The sequence below is a fragment of the Syzygium oleosum genome, unplaced genomic scaffold (genome assembly GCF_021117445.2).
Source record: "Syzygium oleosum isolate NSW1041296 unplaced genomic scaffold, Sole_v2.1 Sole_v2.03, whole genome shotgun sequence".
Classification (NCBI taxonomy): domain Eukaryota; kingdom Viridiplantae; phylum Streptophyta; class Magnoliopsida; order Myrtales; family Myrtaceae; genus Syzygium; species Syzygium oleosum.
Window position 1 is genome coordinate 12,014,228 of NW_026607487.1, and position 14,824 is coordinate 12,029,051.

Sequence of the window (14,824 nt, forward strand, 5' to 3'; positions counted from 1 at the left end):
TTGTACAAATAGAATTCGATCCCTTTCATTCTTTGTTATATTTTTTCGTATTCTATTTATTAATTCTCTCCTACTTGACCTTCTAGAGCGCAATCTAGTTATGTGCGCAATACAAAATTCATACATGGAACTCCTTCAGTTCATTCTATTGGCTCAGCTCATCCAAATAAAAAGCAATAGTATATCCCAAATTTGTGAATTTCAATGGATCTTTAATCGTATCGTCTTTTTTAATTTGGCACATCCAATTATGAAGGCATGATTATCAAAAAAAAAATTCTTAAACCTTTTATACGACGGCCAATTCAGTCCTAAACTTTTCAATTGTGCCAATTTAGTCCTAAACCTTATGATGATTTTTTAATTTAGTCCTAAACCTTTGTCTGTGTCAATTTAGTCTTGAATCTTTTTTAACATTTGCCAATTTAGTCTTCAACCTATTATTTGATATTTTGTTAGACGAACTATATTGGAAAATCATCAAAAGGTTTAGGAATAAATTGGTGAATTATCAAAAGATTTAGAACTAAATTGGCATAATTGAAAGGTTTATGACTGATTTAGCAAATCGTCAAAAGGTTTACGACTAAATTAGTACAATTGAAATGTTTATAACTAATTGACCTTCGTACAATAGGTTTAGGACTTTTTGGACAATTTTTTCATATTATGAATGATGCTTCAACTTTCTCCTTTTGATTTAGACTCCTTGAATATATGAAATTTACATAAATAAGGAATAATTTCCTATTATTCAATGCGCATTATATAAAAATTAGAGACCAAATAATCCTCACAAAAGAGACAGTCTATCCAACTTTCATGTGTTAAAATACGTTTTATTCATGGATGAGTATCCTAACAGATTCCAACATATGATAAGACTCCATTCTTAAAAATCCGAACTTTTTCAATTTTAGAAAACAGATGAAATTTGAGGATTAATCCGGGGGAAATACTTTTACGCATCGCATACCTCTTCTGATTGATCTATACCATACCTTGGCTTCGTTTGTTTCGCAAAAAATGTGACATATCTAGAAAATATTTTCCAAAAAGTCATTACAATATTTTTCAATATTTGGCTGAAACCTGAAAATATATATATTCCAGTTGTTGATAAGGAACATCGAGATTTTTCTAAATAGACATAAAGGGGAATTGGGCACAGACATAACATGGATTCCTAGCTCCCAAGCATAAGCACAGGCATCAATTCTAGGTCTGGAGAGATCAGGCTGAGGATCCTGCACCCTGGTTCAAGACTCCGGCAGTCGATCCCAAGTCCCCAGCGCTAGTGCCTGGTCCTAGGCGCCTACGCCTGAGTCCATCAAGGCTCAGGCCCCAAACGTTGGCACTTGGGACCAAGTCCCCGGCGCCCAAACCTAAGTCCATGGAGGAGGGGTCGGGACCTCAACGCTGATGCCGGGGATTTGGGCATGAGCTCTGGGATCTTAGGGCCAGCCTCGATGAATCTAGGTTCAGCCTTGATGGACCTGAGCCAAGCATCAAAGGTCCCCAGCTGGTGGTCGGGGACCTGGGACCCGGTTATGGGCGCTGGGGTCCTTAGCCCAACATTGATGGGCCTTGGCATGGGTGTTGTCCTGGGTCCAGGCGGCGGGGTCCATGCCCGACTTCGATGGACTCGGGAGAGGGCACCTTGGGCTCGAGCACGAGCACTAGCGTCCTGAGCTTTAGTCTTGACGAGCCATTAATAGACCTAGGCAGGGGCATTTGGAATCTGAGCACAGGCATCGGGATCTCGAGCACAACCTTGATGGACCCGAGCATGGGCATTGGGAACCTAGATCGGACTTTGATGGACCCAAGTTAGGGAGTAGGTGCTGAGGACCTTGTCCCGGGCGTTGGGGTCTCGGGGCCAACTTTGATAGACTAGGGGGCGAGCGTGGGGGACCTGGGCCTAGGCACAGGGGTCATTTTGTCAGGCCTTGATGTACTCAAGCTCGGGTTAGATGAACTTGGGCTGGGGTGCTCGTGTCATGGGCATGAGCACGGGAGTTCCAAGTGCGGCCTCAATGGACTCGGGTTGGGTGTTGAGGTCCTGGGTCCCGCATCATTGGTCCCGGGTTTTCCCTCGGTGGACCTTGGTAGATCCGATCCCAGCCTCTAGGCCCGGCCTCGTTGCCAAGAGTGCGGGAATAAGCATTGGGTTCTTGTGTCTAAGCGCATATTTTTTGATCTAAAAGCCGATATCTAACCGTTTTTTGGAAAATGACTTATGATTCTTTAAAGAGGAAATCATTTTTCTGAATTTGAATATAGGTACAAAAACTTTTTCCGTTAACTCATTTTTCTAAGCGATTCAAACCCAAAAAATGAACAAAATATTTTTCCGGAAAATGTTTTCCGCGAAAGAAAGGGAGTCTCTGTTCTCGCGAGATGCTAAACAAACGTTGAGCCCAAAAAGACCGGGCTCGATCTTCTCGGACCAGTGCTTCTGGTCTGTTTACAGTCAAATATAGACGAGCTGAGCCCAGAGGAAGAACCCGAGTACACTGCTGTGGGAATACCCAGCGACGCGCAATAAACTAGCAGCGACCGTAGCCGTCTTCGCCGCCGGCCGGCGTTCCTCTTATCGCGGTCGCCATTCACCTCTCCTTCGCCGAACTCGCTCCTCAGCAAAGCTCGTGCCACAGCTCGCAGCGATTTCGTCAAGCCTCACCTGGTGAAGTTCGTCGACGATCGACCGTCCTAATCGCTCCAAGTAACGATTCCTCGCTCCTTTTCTTTTTGTGTCTGATCGATAGATTTCCACTGACCGATAGATTTCCGCTTATGAATTTGGGAAGCTTCGATGTCGTCTTGGTCGCGAACTCTTCCTTCTAGGGTTTGCTTCTGTTGTAATCTCTATGTTGGATCCGCTTCCCAATTTGATTTCTTTTTGTCTTGTTCGGTTCGATTGATAGATTTTGTTGCATCGCCGGGGGTCAATATGTGATAATTGTGCTGGTGGTTGATGGCATTGGTGACTTGTTAGGAAATTCAGCTAATGATTGACGAGATACCTAGTTATGGTGCATTTTAGGGTTTAAGAAAGATGCCACATTTGTTGTGTTGGATGGTTTAACTAGAACTTGCACGCTTCGGACAGTGAGTTAGGCGCATAACATACCGTCTTTATGTCGGTGATGGCCGAAGATGCACAAGATCGCTTGATTTTTATGAAGCTTTCCATTCCAGTACAGCTCGTGCCGAAATTCTTCTAGAAATTGGACTGCTCTAGGCATTTCCATCTAATGGAAGCGCAAATTATTGGTTTTTTTTATCCGGTGGGAATCTATGGCCGAAGCACTCATACAATAACGGTGTAGGATCCAGACAAGTGATCAATAGAACCTCCCGTTGAACACGTATTTTTCTGTTGTAGTTAGTGTTTCCATATACCTGTACCCGTCCTCATCATCAGAATCTCTTCCGGAGTATTTATTTTGGCAACTGAACCCCTGTTCGGAGCCTGGTCAGGTGCGATTCAGATGGTGAGCAGGAGGAATCATACCCGGCAGTGCTAGTCGTGATCTTAGTTTCAGTTGAATCAATGGACATGATATTTACAGTGCTCTCCTTCTAGCTTGCAGGTCAAGTGTTTTATGGATTGATGTTATTCCATCATCGCTCTTATTACACTTGGGCTCAGCTTTGCTTGCTTGAATTAGGCTAAGCTCAGCTCAAGCAAGGTACTGAACGGGCCTATTCAAGCAAGTAAAAGATAAATGCACATCTTAACTTATAGTCGAATTCTTTCTTTGTAAGCGCCTATGATGAAAATATGATGGTAAGCTGTCCTCTAGGATGACTTTTTAGGTTGGTTTCGAAGGTTAGATAGTTACGACTCACAAGTATGAACCTATGAGAAGGGACCGTTTGATAATTTGATAGTTATGTTCCTTCTTAAATAATTTGGAATGAAATTTTGAGAAGGAACTGTTTGGTTCTTTTATGGTTGTTTTCCTTTTCAAAAGATTTTTCTGGATGAGTATTCTCCAGTTCTTTCTCCGACCAAAAAAAAAAAAGTCTCCAGTTCTTTCTCACAGTTTGAAATTTTGCTCAGATGATGAAGACCACAATTTAGGATCTTTGATGTATTCGAAACTTATATTTTGTTCAGGCATTTTGTTCTGATATTCTTTTCCTATGAATTTCCTGGACAATTTTAGGTTCCAATAGTTAGTTACAAACTTTTGATGCAATATTCAACTACTTACTGACACGATGGTTCATATCTTGTTTATATTCTGGAAAAGTTCGATGCTTTATTGGGTGAGGGAGAATTTTATTTTGTGCATCATTGACTGCAGCTGATTCAATACAAAAGGACAGAAAGCAATACAAAAGGAGAGAAAGCGATTGTTAGCGCAGAGTCCATGGATTCTCCGACACAAAACACGTCATTGCAGCGGCTTCAAAATGTTGAAAAGAGAATCATTAAGGTATTGGAGCTAGCCGGGGGAGTAATGGATGAACTAGCTAATCCTGCCGGTCCCCGAAAGGAATCTATAGACAACCATTGCCGCGAGTTCATGCAGTCGATCAAGGACATCCAGATGACTCTGAGAGACGAAATCAAAAGTGCGTGTGAATACCGTCCGTTTGAGAAGTGCGACTACAGCCCTCGAATAGCGAATGAGATTTGTCTGGAGAAGCTGAAATACATCCTATCTCAGCTGGATGGAATGAAAGAGACGATCGACGAATATAACAGCGAAGCCTGACCGCATAAAAGTTTGGCAATTTAGGATGGTATGGGATCCCGTGTTGGAAGTTTGACATGGGGAGTTATTGCGCGAGATTGGTTTTATCAGATCGAGAGCTCTTGAATTCTAACATGGCATGTGTATTTAGTCATTAGTGAAGCTTTAATTTGACCATTTCCGTTGATTTATGTGACTTTTATCTTTCTTACTTGTATACGGTCAAGTAATGCTTTGTGGCAATTTTAAGGAACATCGCGGTGGGGCTTCTATATGATTTGATTGTTCATTTAAAGAATTGAACACGAAGATGAAGTTTTCCTAACCACATAATAACAATTTCATTTTTTTTAAATTAATTATTTTTTATACCGTTAATTATTATTAATGTTAATCGTATACTCACAAGATGGTTGATCTAGCGTTCCTTGCGCTAGGGAGGAACTCTAGATTTCTAGTGAGACGATGCAAACGAGGGAAGGGAACCTATTTATACATGCACCTCAATTTCAACCGTTGATTTTCTTCAATTTCAACCGTAGATTTCCTCTTGATTTAATTGTGGAGATTCTATCTCCACATATATCGACAAGACGAAAATACGAAAATGCTTTAGAATACAAGTGCACATTTCTCATATTACCTTGAAGAATATTCTAGAGTACTCAAGAAATTTAGACCTTAGAAGTTTCAAGGCTTTCCCAGTCATCTTGGATGGTTTCTCCATTCATCATGCCTTGAGAATGTCTGGACCGCGACACATGCTTACCGATCGTATACATCAACATATACTCAAAGTCAAATATCCACGCTTATTTTATTTTAGTATGTATTTTCAGGGTCACCCATGTCTATATAACTAAAGACAAAAAAAATCTTAGGTGTTTATGAAGGTTGGAAGTACAAAAGGAAAGCCACACCATCAATTCATCTGTTCAATTATTCAATTATCACTCTCCATTTAACTAATGAAAAAGCACTAATCGCAAAAAGGAATTGTTCAATATAGACTGGATTATATAAATCCATTCATCTTTTAAGAAGTCAAGTCAATAAGATTAGAGATTATTAAAGAATTTCACTTGTCAGTTCACAAAAATAATTCGAAGTAGGTATTATGCGTTTTAACCCTTTTCATATCGGGTTTTGTCTAACGATATAAATGCGAGCACTTTCCCAAAAGGTCACCTATACTCATACATGAACACACTTTTGCACGCTTAACATTTTCCAATGCGTCAAAAGGGCTTTATGTGAGTTACTTTTAGATTCACACACGTATTTTGGGAATGCTTTCTCAGCTCGGTGTGCAATACAATTCATTCCGGCCGCTTCACCATCCTAAAAACCTGCTAAGAGCTTGAATGTTCCCTAGCCTCGTCGGGCTAGTTCGTTACTATATGAATGTATATTTATACGATACAGATAATCCATAGATTACATATTAAACTAGATGAGATTTAACACTTGATCTGTTCATTTATCTCCGTGGCGGTCACTTCGACAGTCGACACGTACCGATCCTCCAACCCTCTCCCCCCTCCCCCTCTCTCTTCTCTATCTCTCTCGTGCCAATTCAATGTGCTGGAAGTGGAAACTGCAAAATCAACATGCATTTCATCCATGGAAGCCCCGTTCAATCGGGCGACAAGCTCTAGAGATGGAGATGACTCTCACCTCATTTCACAGAGAGAGAGAGAGAGAGAGAGAGAGAGAGAGAGAGAAGCTTTCATGCGTCGTCGTACCCTGCTGCGGCTGGACTGGATTTGGGTCTGCTCAGAACTAATTCAAAGCCATCGCTGTCTTCTGGGTTGGCCCGATGAGAAGCATCTGCAGGTCTGATTCGCACGCTCCGAAGCTTCAAATTTGATTCAGCGTTCGAGATGTTTGGCTAAGTGTAATTTCTGGGTAGCAATTAGATTTGGAAAGTTGCTCGTGGGTTTAGCGTTGCAGATCCGCGGATGATTAGGACGTTTGCACTGTTTGAGCTGCTCCGCTATGTGTTTTTAATCGCTGTTTCGTGGGTATTTTAGCCGCTGAAACCCTGCTTTGGATGTGACGAAATAGTTTCCATGCGTGAGAGGGGATACAAGGAGGTGATGATCATTAAGGGTTTGCTCCTTCGTGAGTTTCATTGTGGGGGGGGGGGCTCTGGATAGGTGGTACAGTTGTGACTCGTAGACTGTTTAGCACTGTTTGATAAATAGTCGGCTAAGTTTGTGATGGTCGAGACTAGCAAGTTCTCCATAATCAAATGGAAATGCATAAGGATTGCGTCCAAAGGGAAGATGGGTAATAGCTGTTGATGTCGCTGATGTGACTAAAATTCTGGTTGGCTACATGAAATTAGTTTTTGTCGAGGGACAAGAGAGAGTTTGCATGATTAAGTTAGTAAATGGGCTTTCTATCTACTTCTAGATGGCAACAATTAGAGTTCCATCTTGGAGTCTCACTGCGTGCTTATGTTGCTTCCTGTTGTTCTTTCTAACTCAGAGGGCTCAACCTATTTGTTTTATGTCGCCATGCTGAATGTTAATTAGCCTACATAACCAATGTTAATTAGCATACATCAATAGTTTGCTGCACCTAAATTTATTTATTGTAGCTTCTATAATCTTGCTTAATTGAAAGCAAAAGAGACGTAGTCAAGCGTATGAAAACTCTACCAAGGTGGAAGGTCTTGGACAAAAAGCGACACTTAAGCGAACATTGGCCTCAGGGCCTCAGGTCTTCAAACTTTAAGAGTAAACAAGTCATATCTTATCATCGGGGGTTTCACATGCCCTCTGACACACATTATTTTATGCTATGAGAGGCTATAAGTTGGAAAAGGTAATTCAGTTCTAGCCTTTTTGTCCGCTTGTGAGTTAGTTCTTAATCTGGTTTTTATGTACTCCGGTTTTTATGTACTCCCTAACCATGGCTCCATTTAGCTATCTTGAACATGGCCCAATTAAGTTCTAGCATGGTTTTGTTGGGTTGCATTACAGGCTTTTATTCGGTTTCCGAGTCCATGATGGATCAAGGATAGGAAACGATACTTAAATTGTTCAAATTTTTTTATGTATGGCAATTGCATGTACTTACAATTTTCTATTGCATGGAAGCAATGGAATGGGACGTTTGACATGTTCAGTGATATCTTGTTTTGCATTTGTTATTGTGCCATTTACCTGTTATCTCTCATCACCTATTTATCGCCAGATTGTTTTGATGCTCATTCCGCATTGTCTCTGTTTAAGAAACCGTCTTTGTCTTGCTACTTCTGATGTTATTGTGTAGGAACATAGGGTCATGAACTGCGTAGTTTACAACCAATATTTGAAACCGAGGGAGGAGTGGAAGATTTTATGCTTTTAATGTAATGATTGGACCCCTTTTGTGTGGCTTTTTGAGTGATTATTGTTCTGGCCACAGTTACATGGTGGCTGGTCCAATTTGTATGGTTAATCTGGCAAATGATGGTCAAGATATTGGCGCAACATATTACAGCTGCAATGTAGGTATTGAGCATTTAGAATTTCAGTGAATTGGATGTAAGTTTCCAACTGCAGGATGTTCGGCCCATATTGTCATGGTAGAATTCTGCCTTTTTGTTTTTCGGCTTCCTCTAGCTTCAGAAATCTCACTGTCTGCTCACTAATGTTGAAACCATGAATACACATTTGCATGAACATTACTCCTTCCTGATTTAGGTGAAAATGGTTTGGTGAGCATTTATGTGATGGATCCATTGGACTGCTGCTTGGCTCATTGATATTGTTGAACATCATGAAAGGGCCCTTGACTCTGTTTGATTGGGTGGATAGGGAACGTCAATGGGTCTGTTAAATTTGCTTATGCTTTATTAATGATCTCAGATGCAAATCCGTAGCCAATTTGTTTTAAGGTGTTCTTGGTTTTATGCATAAGCTCTTGTTTCTGCAGTCATTTGGAGTAGTTGATCTAGTTCACCCTAATGGACCAGCTTGTGAGGCGACTTCACTGCCTTGCTTTATTAATGCGATGCTCATTCTTAAATTCAAATGCCTAATACAGGACGGAATCTAACAGTGCTCCTGATCCATTTGTGCTTCGCTCCGTACTGTAACCCGTCCTCCAGTGCCCGTATACGCCATCTCAGTGGGCTGGAGAACCCTGTATAGGCGAATCTCATCGATTTTATGGTTGAGCTTTCTTTGCAGGTGGTTTGTTGCATATGATTCCGTTGAAATCTGCTTAACAAAAGTACAGGTTTTGCGTAATCTCTTTTCTTTTCCTGGGTTACAATCGCATTCAGGAATTTCTTATTGCAGAAGGAACCACCTCGAGTGGAAGATGTTACGCTGCTCGGACACTGGGATCATGGCTGTTGGTCGGTTGGACCTCTCAAATCTGGCCTGTTCTTGGAGTTTGAAGTGAATGGATAGCTAACTTTTACATGTCGAATTGATCCATCTCCTTCGGTGTGTATCTAATGGCTTGTAATTCTTTCATTTGTAGTTCCAGATGGAGCAATAGTGGCATTTTACTTAGAGAGAGAGAGAGAGAGAGAGAAAACAAATTACAAACTAGTCTAGATATCAGTCAAATTCGAGTACACTGAATAGGTCAGCCAGATACACTACGATTTGCAAGACTCACAAGTTAAAAAGCTAGGGGAATAATCGAATATCAGGCTAACTATAATATACATGCTGATTAAATGAATAAAGGGGAAATTATACAGCAAACGCCTACAGCAATCAAATGTCACGGCCCTCGTCCTGGGGATCAGTCGAAATCCTACCATCTCTGGCTATCTTGTCACCACCCGAGCCTTCACCACCAATACCATTACACTGTCTCATCCTCCACCCTCGTTTGGCCTTGTTTATGGTGTTCTCCACCATCTGCTTTTGAAGGCAAAGCAAGGATAAAAGTAAAACGAAGTAGCCAAAAGGCGAATACTTGAAGAAAACAGCAAATCAACCCAGCTGAAAATGCCTAAAGAAATGAGTCCCGAAAGAAAAATGGAGTTCTGTAATCAATCGAGACTTCCCATATGCAATTCAAAAAGAAGAGGTAGCATCGTATTAAATGCCCACCCTTATCACCAAGGTCCTATCTCACACAATACTACTGATATTGTCAAGTAGTAGAGAGAGAAGAAGGGAAGAATATTTTTAATACGAGGAAGAACTTCTACAATTACTTCAAAGAGCCACTTCGGGCGCATCGACAAAAATTTATTCAACTGACTAATGTTCCGCATGATTTTTACAAAGCCAGAGAGCACGTACGCCACTACAAGTCGTATAAACATAGAGTACAACAAGGGTGAGTTACAGCGGTTGTCAGAGGGGGGTCTTAACCTAAGCTGCTTATGTTATGAAAGATGGCGGTTAAGTAATTAGGTATTACCACTTTCACCATCAGAGGCATCTTCAAGCCTTGAGATTGCATCAACTAGGGCTTGCTCATGCTCCTGCATTTTATGGAGACACGGGTTGATGAGAAAGAGAGGCAACATAAAACCGCATAATACAAAAGATAAGCAAGCCATCACCTTCAGCACTTTCTTCGCTTTCTCAATCTCGCTGGGATCAGGATGGCTTGCGCCAAAAACTTTCTCAACCTGTCACATTAATATCTTAAAATATCAAGAATAGAAGTTAGCTACTTCAAACTTCAAATCCGTTAAAGTCATTCGTATACCTCCTTAATTAGTGTATCTGTATGAAGTAATTCAATATCCCCCAATGCCTTTTTTCCCACGCCGTTTTGCGATAAAGGAACATCTTTCTTCGTTTGAGCCTTTGTGGTTCCTCTACCTCTTCCAACTCCCGCAACGCCACCACCACGGGTCATGGGTTTTTTGGTTCCGCGCCCTGGACCAGGACGGCCTCCTCTACGAGATACGCCAGGGTCCTCTCCTTCCCATCGGATATCTTCAGGAGATATCTACATGAGAGAAGAGAAAATATGATACTCAGAAACGCCAATTCCACGAGTGATTTGAAGAGATAACAAGTAAAACAGCAGGATCAGTTAAAGAAACATCAACAACCATATGGGTGTGTGGGTGGGTGTCGGTGTGTGCTTGAGAGCGCGTGGGCGCGCGCACAGAGAGAGAGAGAGAGAGAGAGAGAGAGAGAGAGAGAGAGAGAGAGAGAGAGAGAGAGAGAGAGAGAGAGAGAGAGAGCTTATAAATGTTGGCCCAAAAACCAGTTAAAGGTAAATCACCAATAGCGATATCCTTAACAGCGGACAAATGTATTACTATCAAAGAAACGTGGCAAGAGGACAATTTAGTCAAATTTACTGTGCATGATATCCGAACAATCAACTTTCACATAATGTCCAGTGAATTAAACATTTTTCTTCAAATGGCATGTTAACCCTCCTGGCAAATTCTACCGAAGCATATTTACCTCTTTGAGATTGACCCACTCCCATGTTTCATCTGCTGTATTTATATCATAAACGAGAGCATGGCGGCCCTAGTGAAAAATATTTAGGTTAATTATCAATGAAATCTCATAACACTAAAAACATCCGACAACTAAGAAACAACACCTATCCAACAGTTAGGAAACAATACCTCAGCTGCATTGTAGTCGGTTATAACAGCCTCATAGAAATTGTTGTCATCAGGCCACCTAGTCCAGACTCTCTTTCCTATGAGTGGATCATAAGATGTTGGCTCAGCATGTTCGTTCGCTGGAAAGGAGCCCCGGTTTGCACCGGGCCTTGCGCTAACACCTGCAGAAGGGTACTGCATGGACTTCATCAACAATCCAGCAGTTATGGTGCCTTGTTAATTAAAAGAAGAGGAAAAAAATACTTATCTATTCAAATTCTTGAAAAAAGAGCCATAAAGTTCTCAACTTACTGATTTCTGCTTCTTACTCCTGGCTCCAGGGTGAGGTCCTCGTTTTATCGATCCAGAAGGTTGTTGCATTGATGGATGCAGTGCAGGAGATGGTGCCCCCATAGATAAAGAAGCTACAGATTGTGATGTTTTCTGTTTCTTACGAGATGCTGAAACAGTGGGACTTGGTAAGACGTCATGAACAGGCTGGGATGTACTGAGCATGCCTGGTTGAAGCCCTCTCGCTTTTCTCCACTCCCTAATGGCTAAAGAAGTAGTTAGAAATGAACGATCAAAAATAAAAAAGAATCATCTACATGAAAATGGCTCATCCATTACTCTTAGCAACAAGCATATCACGTCATTCAAAAGATGAGACCTTATCCTACGAATCATGTCGTCGGCATTGACCCTTGATAGAAGTTCCCTATGTTCCTCATCTGATACCCTCAGCTCTTTCCTCAGTTCAGTAATTAAACTTTCCTTTTCCTATTAAAGACAAGGGGAAAAAAGCCACTGAGCCTGGTTAAAAAACTCAAGCAAGACAGAAAAATTAACATACGAACAATGAGAGATACCCAGGTAATGGCATCAGACTGAGCTTTGAATGCCCGAAGGACTGAACAGTAGGCTTCTTGCTCAATGTTGTGGATCTGGGTTTCCATGTCGCCATGAACGCTAGGCAACAGAGGAGGACCAACAAAATTAGACCGGGGGTTGCCAGCAGTTCTGGCCCCCCTCTGAAACCTATTATGAGTAGGAGGGAGATCATCATCTGTCCCTGCATACAAAGAAGGATTACAAATTACACCCCAAAAAAGGGTCAGGATGAAATTTCAAAAGGAACAGGAAAACTAGATGTAGTGCATTTGCAGTATCTATAGAAGAGTTAAACCAATAAGCTGCTGATTGCAACATTAAGATGGGGCAAATCATCCCTTCATCTGATAAAAGCTACTGATTATGACATTGATTGGAAAAGGCATCTCTTCATCTGATAATTCAAGTGTATCAGCAATCTCAGTCGCTTAATGGAAAAGCAACCTACACTCTTTTCCAAAGTAAAGACACCAAAAAAGCAGGATTTTAGATGGACCTGAACAGAACAGACCAATGGAGGTTTACAGGAAGCTGCAACCATATGTTGATCAATACCAAAGTAGGCCATTTTGGTGATATGACAACTGATGATAATGAAGGAAAGAGAATGAAGATGTGATAGGATATACCAGCATCAAAACACTAGGTAGATGTTCTTTTTCTTGGGTTTATTTTTTAGGTCTGGTGGGATCAGAAGCACAAGGTTCAGAAGTTTGTCAGCAACATCTAAACCCTCACTACAGGAATCAAAGGCCAAAGGACGAGAAAACAAAACTGAAATAATATTAAATCCACGTATTGAAGACTGATCACCTCATTCATGGAAAACCCCAAATAATATACTCCTATAATCTTCAAGAAATGACCAATAAGGCCATTTCTTGGGGCATATTGGAAAAAAAAAAAACCAAAGTTCCACCAATTTTTTTTATCAATAAGGTCAAATAAAGAGAAAAACAATTGTATCAAGATGTCGGGGATAGCAGAAGCACAATTGACACTGCAAACTCAAAAGTCTCCACAGTACAAGATAGAGAGACCAAATTAATGAAGTAACGCCAACGAGGATCATTTGTAGCATTCAAATATAAATCCATAATCAGGTAACTTTAAAATGTCAACCACTTTTTCAGGGTAAGATTTAAATACGACGATTTCGTTAAGGAGTGCTCCAAGGGCACTAGTTAAACATATAAATGAAGAAATTTTATCATGTCCAAAGTTCTATCTTCCTCATCTTATGCACAATCAATGCATTGTAAACATAATTATTTCTTTCTTAAGTATGGTTAACAAATGTCCCAGGGCACTCATTAACAAGACCCTTAAGAAAAAGCAAACATTCAAATAAGTGGAAGCTGGGGGAGAGGCTTCAAGCCATCAGCTCACAAACAAAAGGCAAAAGAGAGATTCCCAGAAAGAAGGTAAATAACCTCAGTACACGACAAGTGAAATCTAAATCAGACTACTTAGAAGCACCTAAATAAGCTCGAATCTTTCTACTAGGCAACTGCATCCATCTAACAAGAAACGAGTTCACGGCCAAGTTATTAAATCATAAAAGTAGTTCCCAAGCTACAAGCTTTTTAATTTGATCATAATACCACAAGATCAGTTGGACAAAATCAGAGTTAGCTCAAACTCAACCAAGTAATCCTTTAAAAACCTAAAATTGAAGAATATACTTCTTTCAATTGGCTGTTTTTGAACGAACCCGTCAAATAAGAAGCTCCACGCTCCTAACTACGGCCTCTGCCTCTAATCGAGTACATGGGACCATCTCAATTCAAAATTTTTAAAGCAAAATCAATAGAACAACCACTACATAAAGCCATTATAAGATCGAAAAGAACCCTAAGAAGCACAAAAACAATCAAAGCGTCGATCTTTATCATACATACCGCTGCTGTCGGACAATTCATAATCCATCGCCGTCTGTTCGAACCGAATTCTCACTCCACACACAAAAGGGCCACCGAAACTCGCTTCTCCCACCGAATCGAAAGGGCTACAAAACCGCACCAACCAGAAGCCGCCGGAGACTCTCGCGACGCTTCGGAAAGGAGGAGGAGGCAAATTCACGGACAATCCGCCGAGACGAATCACTCAATCCACTCCATTGAGCACTGCGACGCCGCGTTCGCCGCGGAAAACAGCGGAACCCGAGGGGGCGGAGCGATTCGGCGGTTCGCGAGGCCGTCGCCGGAATCTCCCGACGAATCGCGCGGCGCCGGTAGCGAGCGGAGGAGCGAGCGGAGAGGCGAAGGAAACGCGATCCGAGACGGAAGATCGAGGAGAGAGAGAGAGAGGGAGGGAGGGAGAGGGAGCGCGGGGGCGGGTCTGTGTGTTCTTCTTCTTCTTCTTCTTCAGCGAGGAGGAGTCGAAGAAGCTGGGAGTCGAGAAGGGAACCGGACTTCAAATGGCTCTTCTGGCGCCCTAATTTCTCCAGTTAATGATTGGTTTTGATTCCGGACAGTGCCCAGCTTCAGCGACGCGAGAGTATGGGGAGCCCCCCCCACATTGCAAATAGCCAGTTCCCGAGGGGCCGAGATTGCAAATAGGGCATAGTCGAGACGCGTTCGGTTTGGAAAATGACCTGGTTATTTCGACGCCATGTCCAAATTATTTTGCATAGGTACACAACGCACATATGAAGGTAGCATTTGGCGATCGGAAAAAAAAG

The 14,824-nt window shown here is 41.7% G+C and overlaps 2 protein-coding genes and 1 long non-coding RNA gene across 7 annotated transcripts; 2 read left to right on the top strand and 1 right to left on the bottom strand.

Annotated features, from left to right (window-relative positions):
* Nucleotides 1-2,467: 2,467 nt before the first annotated feature.
* On the top strand, nucleotides 2,468-4,983 carry LOC115670903 (mediator of RNA polymerase II transcription subunit 11). Of its 3 annotated transcripts, none has more exons than XM_056310275.1 (2): nucleotides 2,468-2,725; nucleotides 4,263-4,983. In XM_056310275.1, the coding sequence occupies exon 2, from the start codon at nucleotides 4,383-4,385 to the stop codon at nucleotides 4,728-4,730; it is 348 nt and encodes a 115-aa protein (XP_056166250.1). In that variant the 5' UTR covers nucleotides 2,468-2,725; nucleotides 4,263-4,382; the 3' UTR covers nucleotides 4,731-4,983. The 3 variants fall into 3 exon arrangements, with proteins under 3 accessions (XP_056166250.1, XP_030448163.1, XP_056166251.1); XM_030592303.2 differs by having other exon boundaries at nucleotides 2,474-2,725; nucleotides 4,317-4,983; XM_056310276.1 differs by lacking the exon at nucleotides 2,468-2,725 and adding an exon at nucleotides 3,284-3,695 and having other exon boundaries at nucleotides 4,317-4,983.
* Nucleotides 4,984-6,068: 1,085 nt separating this feature from the next.
* Nucleotides 6,069-9,194, top strand: LOC130137641 (uncharacterized). The gene is made up of 2 exons (XR_008816005.1): nucleotides 6,069-6,545; nucleotides 7,315-9,194. It is a non-coding gene; the product is annotated as an uncharacterized LOC130137641 (long non-coding RNA).
* Nucleotides 9,195-9,244: 50 nt separating this feature from the next.
* Nucleotides 9,245-14,642, bottom strand: LOC115665631 (protein EMSY-LIKE 3). Of its 3 annotated transcripts, none has more exons than XM_030587478.2 (10): nucleotides 14,043-14,638; nucleotides 12,120-12,322; nucleotides 11,921-12,030; nucleotides 11,563-11,800; nucleotides 11,272-11,454; nucleotides 11,102-11,170; nucleotides 10,386-10,631; nucleotides 10,237-10,305; nucleotides 10,092-10,155; nucleotides 9,245-9,583 (listed from the first exon to the last, which is right to left on the bottom strand). In XM_030587478.2, the coding sequence occupies exons 1-10, from the start codon at nucleotides 14,068-14,070 to the stop codon at nucleotides 9,525-9,527; spliced, it is 1,269 nt and encodes a 422-aa protein (XP_030443338.1). In that variant the 5' UTR covers nucleotides 14,071-14,638; the 3' UTR covers nucleotides 9,245-9,524. The 3 variants fall into 3 exon arrangements, with proteins under 3 accessions (XP_030443338.1, XP_030443339.1, XP_056165335.1); XM_030587479.2 differs by having other exon boundaries at nucleotides 9,245-9,580; nucleotides 14,043-14,637; XM_056309360.1 differs by lacking the exon at nucleotides 11,102-11,170 and having other exon boundaries at nucleotides 14,043-14,642.
* Nucleotides 14,643-14,824: the final 182 nt, after the last annotated feature.

Coding starts and splice junctions, on each gene's coding strand:
- LOC115670903 (XM_056310275.1), top strand. CDS start 4,383: ATGGATTCTCCGACACAAAACACGTCATTGCAGCGGCTTCAAAATGTT.
- LOC115665631 (XM_030587478.2), bottom strand. CDS start 14,070: ATGGATTATGAATTGTCCGACAGCAGCG. Junction 12,031..12,119: donor AGTCTGATGCCATTACCTGG/GTATCTCTCATT, acceptor TGTCTTTAATAG/GAAAAGGAAAGTTTAATTAC. Junction 9,584..10,091: donor TGCCTCTGATGGTGAAAGTG/GTAATACCTAAT, acceptor TGCCTTCAAAAG/CAGATGGTGGAGAACACCAT.